Genomic DNA, 11,077 nt, shown 5'->3' with positions numbered 1-11,077 from the left:
ATGTGACTCTGGTTGCACGAGTTTCAGGGTACAACGATGTACTGTTTGGCAAAGAGGGCATCTGTCCTGCGCCTGACAGCTCCCGATTTTGCACATGTGCATACTTGCGACACCTCAAATAAAAATGAATTGTCATCTCTTTTAACACCATGAACCACTAGCATCTCTGTGAGCACAGTGTATATATACTGACCCCATGAGGCACACCAACAGTTGAACCAGATTTATAAAGGAATTTGTAATATTCATCCATTATCTACACACCGCTTAACCTTCATTAGGGTCATGGGGGGCTGGAGTCTATCCCAGCTGATTTAGGGTGAAGACAGGGGACACCCTGGACAGATCACCAGTCTATCAAAGGGCTACACATAAAGACAACCAAACACACCCACATTCACACCTCCAGACATTTTAGAATTACCAATTAACGGCAGCATGTTTTTTGACTGATGGAGGAAGCTGGAGTACCCAGAGAAAACCCACGCATGCACAGGGAGAACATACAAACTCCATGCAGAAAGATCCCAATCCCAGGCAGGAACGCAAACCGGTTGCAAGGCAAAGGTGCAAACCACTGATCCACTGTGCAGCCCTCATGGAATTTGTAGCTTGTGTTATTTTAAATAAAGGGATTAGAGTTTAAAGTTAGGGCATTATGTCCTTTCTATGAGACAAGACCTTTAGATAGGTGGGTGCTTCAGATAGGTGCTGAACCAAACCATTGCAATTTCAATTAATATTGTAATTTAGTTGCACATACTCCTTAATATATGTGTATTACATAAAATTTCCCCAGACCACAAACATATTCAACGTAAAGACCTCTAAAGAACCAAGCCCTAAGGCCTTCACGTGGCTCCTGCTAAAATATCTGATATTCAAATCCTGTGTTTTAGAGGGTCCTTAGGTCAAAATCTCAATGGGTGATTTCAGGGTTTTCCTCAAACTCAGGTCCTCTACCAAAGATCTGGTAGTTTGAAGGTTCTACACAGAATCTTATCTATTATTGAACTCTCTGAATAGTGACCTCAGATGTACATGTAACCGGAGCCGCTCTCTCAGTCTGGAGGTCTCAGTCCATAATGCTCCTTGTTCCCCAACATCTGATGTGGATCATGTTAGTCCAGTGCATGATCCAAGCAGGTATGGCTTCCCTGGCTCATACTCTGAGCTAGACTTATGTAAAATTTAATGCCTGACTTATTGTATGTCTCTGGTCAGTCAGCTTTATCACAATTTCTCTGTATCCTAAGAAAAGAGTTTGTATCCATCCACAACTGAAATAACAGCTTAATGTAATGTAATTACAGGCTGACAAGCTCTTCCCTTTCATTGATGGTAGTGTATTCATTGCTTCTAATTTCATCACATGAAGACCGAAGAGACCTAAGTATAAAAGCACAGATACAGAAGGTAAACACACTGAACATAATTCAGTATGTGAAAGTTAATTTTGAGGCCAATAGATGGTGAACTTGAATCTGTCCCTGTGGACATGAGTTACAGTTCAAAGATACTTGTGCATTTTAATAAATGTTTCTAGAAATGTTTTGTCTGTGCACGCTTTAGTCTAACAAAGACACATCATGACTGTATAAGCCTTTGGTGTTAGAATAAAAAAGCAAATTTCATCACCAAAATAAATGAGCTATAAGAACTCTGACACTGTCCATAGAAACTCAAACAAACAAAATATGGATTTTAAAATCATTTATTTTTAAGTCCATTCAATGTCAATTTGTTTCATTGTTTAAATGACTAAATATACATTCATCAAACATTTACAGTATTGTTATCAAGCCACAGTACACATTAACAACACATCCAAAGAGTCTCTGTTGTCTCTCTGCATGACACTATAGCCACAAAAACAAACTCCAAGAAATTCAGGAAGAAAAAAATAAATCAAAAATCTAATTCCTATGACTGCTGCCCCCTCCCCCCCGGTAACATTTATTTTTTGTGTCAGTTTTGGAAAATAAAAAAAACAAAGGTCCTATTAATCCATATCGTTGTTGTTTGTGTGCTGCAAGGCAGAGCACTATAAACTGACTGCAGAGTGAATAAAGAGAGACAGAGTAGAAACAGTACTTTTCTATATCCTGAGCTATTTCAACAAAGGAAGACTAAGATTCCCTGATACAAGTTAAAATGTCCCTTGTCAATTCAACACAAAACAGACATTCCTAAAGGTAAGCAGGCATCACAAATTTACATGACTTCTCCTCCCGGGCCTTGCTCTAGAGTTTCAACCATTTTAACTTTTAAAAGTCTGTCTTTTTTTGGAAAGTGAATCCTTTACTGTTGCTTTTCTAAATGGAACGTGAAGCTTCAATTAGCACTCTGTTTTACTTATATAGGATATTTTCCTAACTCTACAGTGACATCATTTCATGTCTGCAGGACCCTACTGTGTCACAAACAGCTAAGTCCAGCTGAAGACACTAAAAGTGTACAGTTCTACAGGTGCGTGCTCAAGTCAAGTCTTTTTTCTTTTAATCTCTGGTGTTTTATGGCATATACACACACTAAGGCACACATTGTTTGTGGTTAATCCCCGAGCATATCTGGGATCTCCAAGTCCCAGGAATCTGCAAGGTGAAAAACTGAGCTGCGTTGAATGAAGTCCGCGTGTGGTTCTGACATTCTGTGACCAGATATCGTAAGTAAGTAGAGGCAGCTTGAAGGTCAGTAATCTACTCATGGCATCAGAAATGTTTGGTGAGTTAGTACAACATAGCAGCGAGTGAGGAGAGAAAGGTCAAGACAAAAAGCATGACAAAAATCAGGTTTATAAAACAATATATACTGCATTTTCATTACTGCGTCGTATTTACTGTAATAGCATTGTGATGTGACGGCAAATCATGAGTGCATTCAGTTCCTCTGTTAGCCAACAGAGATGTGATGTGTCAAAAAAAAATACAGGTTTATTTGCTTTTCAAGATGAGGAGGCAACTGTGGAGCATTTCTGACAGGAACAATAAAATTCTGTGCATATATTACCCTATTTGTTTTCTGATGTGCGACCTGAGAGAAGAGTATAAAACGAGATCAGTATTGTGTGATCAGTGCCAAGCTGGAGCTTCGTGCGATAAATGAGCTTTTCACTGTATTCAGAGTTCATGGAGGTCAGGGTTTAATCAACCACCCAAAGTTGTGAGCCAGTACAGCCCTGCACAGCCCCCGTATGCTGTAAGTTCAAATCATAAGAGCTTAATTTAACACATAAATGAAGTACAGTTGAAAGGAAGTGAGAACATAGTACAGCCTTGATGGCTATCTAAAAAAAAAAAAGCAATCAATCAAAGGAATGTCCCCAATGGGATTCAGATCTATGGATATCTAGATTACCACTTGCCCTGTTACACCTTAAGTCTATTTACACTGCACCCTTCAGTCGTGCAATTTCAAATAAACAATTATCATATTTAGTCATACTTATATGCTTTAGTATAAAAATATGATCCAAGTCAATTAAAACACAAGTATGTGGCATTTAAGCAAAAAAGAACATACAGTACAGAACTACATTTACTGCAAAATTTCAAACATTTCAAAGTATTTACCAAACTGAGGAATACAAAAGTTGATCATCATTAGTACCTTGTATACCTCGAGAGTTAAAAGCTGGGACAATGCTGTCAACGTGATCATTTCAGCTATGTACAGTACACTCTGTTTATACAGTCTGATGTAACTACAAACTCAAGGTCCATTTCTCGGGACTGAATTTCAATAATCTCATCATGATTTTGGGACCATTTGGTTAGACAGGGGAAAGCATTCTCTCACAGGTTCACATATATTTAATCCAAACTATCAGACATGCATGTTTTCATCATTTCCTTTTCAACATTCTCTTACTGTAGCTCTTCCGAGTAGCATGTGCGTTTCATACAAAAGGCCGTATGACAACAAAATGCAGGAGTGGCCTTTTCATACGCCTTATCATCATCGTTAAATGACAAAAATATCCAAAAGACACCAAATATATTTGATCATCATCCATCACTGGACAGGCTAACCGTGAAAAACATCCATAGACTCATATTTTATCTGTGTAGGTTCTGATGGACAGTTTGCTTAAATTGACTGCCAATTTTTCAGAAACCTCCAGAGCAAAACGGAAACATTTTCATCCAAAATAACATATTTTTGAGGATGAAAAACTTCTAATCATAGGAGTAATTGTGTAATATATGAGGCCATACCATTGTAGCTTTCTCAGTGGGGAAAAAAAATGAATAATTTGTTTGTCATCGTACAAAAATGTGCAGATAAGACCCCTGAATCTTAATCAGCTGCATGTTATGAGGAACAAACACAGCCAGTGAAATACAATAGTAGATAGAGCCAACATGACTATATGTGCATTATAAATAACAGTGGTTTGCTTGATTTGATTCACTGAGTGAATGAATTTCTAGCTTTACGTCTGCCTGCGTTAAGGTTGCAATGCAAGACAAAGAGTATCTTAGCATTAGCCCTAAAATATCAGGACAAAAAACAGGGTGGAGTGCCAAACATTTGCACAAGTGTTTCAGGAAAAAGGCATTTAACAGAGGTCCAGTACAAAAACGTCAGGCGTGTTTGTGCTTCCGATGTGCATTGCGGTGCATGTACACAGTGAATCTGTGACTGTGTCTTGAAGAGCTTCAGATTTTCTCCTTTTGCTACCTTATTTTAAAGAGTTAAATGACTATTGCCTGTACAGTTTGTGAACAAGTTGAAAAATAAGTGAGTATAATCCATAGCAAGTTTTGATGCTGTCTTATTAGGAAGAGAAAGGCGATGAAAACATAATGAAACTTTCCAGCATCATTACAAAGTATGGCTTCGAGGACAAACAGTACATGTAAATGATTATACTCAGGAGCCTGGTGACACCACAGATGTGTCTGGTTATAAAAAGGTGAGAAAGCATGCTGGAGGACTGGTGTATTAAGTACCATCACCACTTTTTATTGACAGCCAATTTAACCAAAGCTGCCTTGCTTTAAAACTGCATTGTTTCTGTTGTTGCTGCCATTGAAGTCATTTGGGTGTTGTTAACTCTAAGTATATATGGCTCTTTGCTCTCCGACATCAGTATAAAAATTTATATTCAAACATACTGCTGGAGTGGCAATTATCAAGTTCACTTTCTTTCCTCATTTTAGGGCTCGTAGAGGGCAACCAAGGTCATCTTAATTTGCATTTAGAGTTTGGTCAGACATTGTGTACATTGGTAGACAAGGGCTCAAACAGCTGTACTAGCATATCGCATCTTATCTACGAGATTTTTCTGCCTGCAAAGGTCCACACGATGGAGTGGAGAGAACTGTGCCAAACCAAGAGAACCATCAGCCTCCTGTCTGGGGCCTGAACAGGTCCTCTTGAGGTGACCACAAGCCAAAGCTAACTGTTGCTGCATTGGGGGGTGGTGGGGTTAAGTAGTTCAACCCTAGCTTATGGAGGACTACTCCTCTTCTTATGTCCCTGACAAAACGGAGATGGTGTGTGGTGTTCCTCACTGGGTCTATTCCTCCACAATCCTCAGTACATGTCTCTATAGATCTCCTGCAGGAGTGGGTGCAGTGAGGTGTCCTCGGTCTTTTTGATCTCCTGCACCAGCTGTGCATGCTCAGTGACGAGCTGCCGGAGGTCAGCCAGTTTCTGCAGTAGCCTGGGGAAGAGGAAAGTGTCATCGGGGTGATTGGCCAGCAGATGGAGCTGTAAGACCTGTACAATGCTCTCCTGCATCGTCTCAATGTGTGCCACGTTCACCAGGCCTGGTCGGTCTAAGCACAGAGGAAACACACAGAACAGAATTTTTACACATTTTTTAGTTTATGTGATATGAACACATTTGTCATAAAGAGCAAACAACAAATAGTATTTTCTTTACATTCTCACCTCCACAGCAGATGATCGCGGCCACAAACAGAGCCAGGTCACTGTCATCCAGCTCCAGCGCATTAAACTTCATGGCAAACTGGAATTTAGGCTCCATCATTTCACTGAAGGGTCGCCGCAGGCTCTTAAGGAACTCCCGGGTGATGAAGCCTGAGCCGTACGCTACGAGAAGCCCGTCTTTATTCATGCTGGAGGCGAGCATGGCAAAGAGGGCTTCGTACACTCCATATTTTAAAAGAGTCACCTGATCGTTGAGGTCCAGACTCGAGAACCCGGGGACGGACTTTGCAAACTCTGTGAGCTCTGTCACGGTTTCCACGGATGTGCACTGGCAGCAATGAAAAATCCGAACTTCTGCCTCCCTGTCCTTCAGCACTCCTGCGGAGCCGACCATCTTGGCCACCAGTGTCTGCTCTGCCAGCTGGAGGGTCTCCATGTCATGGATGACGAAAGGCTGTGGATATCGAAGACAGACATTCTTATGAGCTAGCAGCGCAGCGTCTGGCTTAAACATAGGTTTTCCAGTGGAGGCACAACACAGGCGGTACAGCGCGTACTATGATTTTGTAGCAATAAATAAACCTGACCTGACTTGTCTACATAAACATGGAAAATGCTGAATCAGCAAACCTCTCTTCATAAATAACTGACTGATTGGGGTGCTTACACAAGAAGAAAGGCCAAGCCCAGAGCCCTTATTGACACCTGGATATTTCCACGATGGCACAATTACCCTGCTTGGCTCCACTGCTGCATAATTGTAGATGTCACTCAAAACATTCAAAAATAACTGCTCCAGAAGTAGAGGCACATTAATGTTGAAAGAAAAACAGTATCAGACCCAGTGGGGGTTTACGAGGACAAACTAACAATGTCAAAAAGAAAAAGGAAATACTGAAAACTTTGGCCCAGGGTAAAAAACATTTCTGTGGGGGAAAAAAACAAATGTAACTACAGAAACTCAATTTTGACACTAGAGATAGGTAATAGGTAATTTTAAGCTGTGTCACCGTTCCCACAGTGGACAAGTTACAACATCTGATGAGCTGCAACACCTGCTGCTGCACTTCATGCCAGTGCTCTGATTCACGTATGTTGCTCTAATTGTAGGCCAGAGTAACAAGGGAAGGTATGAGGGGCATGACGCCGAGCTGTTTAATTTTGTACTTCTATGTCAACACTTCTACCCACTGATAATATGCCTTTACTTGATAGTAGTTGTAATGACAGACAGGAAATGTGGGCAGCGGAAGGGGTGTATTTTCTAGCACAGTTTACAAAAAATATATAATCTAGTAACACATATAAATCAATACAAAGTTTTTAAACGCTGCATTGAAAAAAGTAATGTAAAGACTTGACTAGGCAACTATGAATTAATGATTACTACACTAAAATTCTGGCAACATGTTTTGAGAGAGTAAAGCTGTCAATTATTCATATACCAGGCTGTACTGCTTCAGGTAATAACCATAATCTTTTGATATTGAGGGTATAAAGAGATAGTGATTTTATAGCATGGAATGGCCTTATCTGCTTCATTGCACAGGTTTACTTTGGCCTTATGATTTACTGCTTCATATAATGACCTCTTCAGCTGTTAAAGTCCCTCTTTGTTCATTGATTAAAGCCATAAAACTCTTCTCTGTATATCAAAGTTATATGTTTAGAAGTTTATTTAATGGAAAAAAAATCCCTTCCTGTCTTAACATAGCTTAGAATGGCTGTCTCTTTCCACACACTGCCTCCAGTGCTCACTGCAACCTGGACACACCTGCTCACCTATGATTCTGCTACAACTGCTCTACGCTACACAACGGCGAGTTGTAATATTGAAGTAATTTAGCCGTATATGTTCAAAACAGAAATCAATTTTGAATATATATATATATATATATATAGTTATTGGAAGAGGTATTTATAGTTAGCTTAATCTCACCTACATAACTGTTAACAGTAGTGTGAGGCAGACCTGCCCTGTGAGTCCTTGGCAGTAACACACAAACAAAGGATATTTAAGACTTGCACCTTCATAGTTGCAATTTTAAGTGAAATATTTGCAGATTAATTTGAGTGGTTTAGATTAAATTTATAACCAGATTAAATATCTGGTTATAAATATAATGATTAGCCATTGTTAATAGACGGCTGTTTCTGTCCCTCTCGCCTCCAGTCATAGTTGAAATATCAAAAATAAATGTGTTATCCAAGATTGCACAGGTGATATTTTTATCCAATTCCTGGTTCAAGCGCTCTTTTTAATAAATTTCTTTGAAACACCATACCACGAATTGCTTTCAGAAATCACCAACACCTAGAGCTAAAGCTGTCCTAGGGGTTTCTGACAATAACAACTATTATCTACGGTAGCATTCAGTTCAAAATACTGGCTTTCACAGGCACATAAGTGCAATCACGAGGTCTTGTTATGAGGCTGGCAGCCAGGTGTGGTTTGAACATGAAATCCTGTCTCTCCCTCCTGCCCCACTTGGCAGCAGTGCTTCTCAAAGATTTTGATGAAGGCCATTGGGACATGGCCAGAAACTTCAACAAAAGAAAACATGTAACTTAGTCTTTAGAGTATCATTCCATCAATTGTTCTGTATGCATTAAAAAAATGATAGCAAAAGAAAACAGTTGCTAGAATATTGGTAATAGTTATAATTTCTCAAAGGCACTGTCACTCTTTTTTCCCCCAAATGAACTATTTAGTGTAACAGAGTGAATCATATTCCAGCAAAACCTGCTCAGGCAACAACATTGATATTTGGTGTTCACAAACCTGTGCCAGCTCTAACACAATTATGTGTCAGTACTGCGCCCAGATGTTGAGATGATAAAATTTTCTGGAATGGTTACAAATCTCTTACATGGTTTCAAACATATTTGTTTGGCTAACTTTAAATGATGACAAGATGCGAGGAGTAAGAATTTTAAAAAATGTACCACTGTCTCATGCTGGCATTCATACACACAGCTCTGGCAAATAGTACAATATGACTTTGACGGGAGGTTAAGAGTTGCATAAAAGTGCTGTGACACAACGAATGCACATTTCCAACTGCTGTACTCATTCATCAGAAGCTTTGATCTCCACATGCAGTGGGCAAGATCTGTATTTGAACATACACGTGCACTTGAACTGACCTGTAGCTCTTGACCCATTTCACACCTACATGCATTCATCTATGGAATTCACAACATCTCTCTGAGCTGCAGTCCCTGACCCCTCCCTTTCTCAACCCCCCCTTTTTGTTCCCCAGATGAAAAGAAAGTGAAAGAAACAAAGCTGAGCGGGAGTCTTTTTAGTAAGATTGGGAACGGCTGATGAAAAGAACATGCAGGGAGTGAGGAGGTGAGGGGAGAAGTGATGGGCTCATACACTGGCTCTTTATATCGTTTCTGTGCAAACAGACGTCTCCTTGTCCGGCTTGTGTGTTGGCTCACGCTGCTGATTGAGCAAGTTATTTCTGTCACTGGCTGGCTGCATGTAATCTCTGAGGTACGGACTCTGGGGTCATATTGAGACATTAGTTTGATTGCAAATTTTGAATGTGCTCAGAATGAGATTAAAATCACTCCAATGGGGAAGAAATAAATTAAAAGTTGCAAGACAACATGACCTTGGCCTGTGAGGAAACTCTGGTAATGAGAAGAGCCATGAACATGCAATCCACACACGCAACGCCTTTCACTCACCAACCCAATACTCTTAATCAACGTACAGGGGTGCTGGTCTTGCCCGTAAGAATGGTTCGAGCCTTGGCCTTGTTCATATTGAAGTTCTTGAGGTAGGCCTCATAAATCTGCCTGGCCAGGGTCTTCTGGTCTGCTAGCTGGGGATCTTCCACCTCCCTGTCCCCCGTCACCATCTCCGCCTTTAGTTTAAGCTTTTCTGACTGGGGCATCCTACCAAATCGGATGGCTGTGGAGAGAAAACAGAAAGTCAGATTAGGTTGGTTTTGTAGCAAACATAAATTTGTCAAGTCACTCATGAATTTACTGTTCCATGGAAACAGAACACATAAAATGCAAAGTGGCATAAATACTAGGTTAAATATTAATATGTATAAACAACAACAGCACATTCAATAAAAACCAGAGAGAACTGTGTCAGAACACGTACACCCGAGTGCTTTAAACGCAACCGGTCTCTGAAAGCTCTACACAGATGCCTGGTTAAGTAAAGCAGTTCCAAGCCAACATATCAGTAAAGACAAAAAAGAAAAAAGAAAACACTTATCCAAAAGATATTAAAACAACCCAAAAGACTTGTGGGGGGAAATAGCAATAAAATGTCCAAAAATACCCCTGCAAAAAGCAGTGTTTGGGCTATTCACAGGCTTATTCTGCTCACTGACATCTGGTGCCAAAGCCTTATATCTCCAAATCTATGGATCTGAGAACATTCTGTTGTGTTCTAAACAAGACTTTTACATAGTATAAAAGGATGATATCATGTGTACAAGTTCAGCTGGCATCACACATTAACGTCCTACAACAGACCACAAACCCAGATAAAAATATATACGACTAAAGAGAGAAAACATACATTAGACTGATTTCAAAGAGTGACTTGAGTCTGCGTGATGAACTCAAACAAAGAAGTGGCGTAATTTGTATCTGGTATTTCTCAATGTCAGTATAAATGAATTATCTTGCAGCTGCAACAAAATGCAGCTCCAGATTCTCATTTCAAAGTCAAAGAAGTTCAATCCTTGTTTCATACAGAGGATTTCATTGTTCTGGGTTTTACAGAAACACCAACTGGATTTCCTAGCAGACAATAGAACCTGAAGAGGACAGTTACAGTAAATCTACAGCAAAGAAAACAAACTAAAGTGTCAGAGCAGTTTACCATGGAAGGTACTTTCACAGACAAGGACGTCTACTTCAGTTTTAACATGCGAGAGGTTTCATCCTGACAATGAATGCATGTAAATAACCTCTTATAGAAGAAAAAAGTAACTGAAACTGAATCTACAACTAGTCAACATCAAAAGGCAAATTGAATTCCCCTTTTATGTATTACAAGCACAGGTTACTACTAATTACAAAGTGGGCATCAGTTGAGTGAAATGTTCTGCAACTACATACAAGAGTTGTTTTTCTTAGAGAGTATGCTTCATCTCTCAGACGGCCTGATCCCATTTGACTAATGTGATTAGAGGTGAAC

The 11,077-nt window shown here is 39.9% G+C and overlaps 1 protein-coding gene across 4 annotated transcripts in view; it reads right to left on the bottom strand.

Annotated features, from left to right (window-relative positions):
* Positions 1–1,698: 1,698 nt before the first annotated feature.
* The window catches only part of pparab (peroxisome proliferator-activated receptor alpha b), a 33,422-nt gene continuing 24,043 nt past the window's right edge, over positions 1,699–11,077 (bottom strand). For all 4 annotated transcript variants that reach the window (XM_055009235.1, XM_023284215.3, XM_023284214.3 and 1 more), the window contains 3 exons: positions 9,627–9,826; positions 5,902–6,355; positions 1,699–5,786 (listed from right to left, as the gene is read on the bottom strand). In XM_055009235.1, the coding sequence (XP_054865210.1) occupies positions 5,542–5,786; positions 5,902–6,355; positions 9,627–9,826 (899 nt within the window). In that variant the 3' untranslated portion in view covers positions 1,699–5,541. The remainder of the gene's footprint in view (positions 5,787–5,901; positions 6,356–9,626; positions 9,827–11,077) is intronic.

The sequence above is a fragment of the Amphiprion ocellaris genome, chromosome 3 (genome assembly GCF_022539595.1).
Source record: "Amphiprion ocellaris isolate individual 3 ecotype Okinawa chromosome 3, ASM2253959v1, whole genome shotgun sequence".
NCBI classification, from domain to species: Eukaryota; Metazoa; Chordata; class Actinopteri; family Pomacentridae; genus Amphiprion; species Amphiprion ocellaris.
Note: the sequence above shows the minus strand (reverse complement) of the source record. Positions and strands in the feature narration are given on the sequence as shown.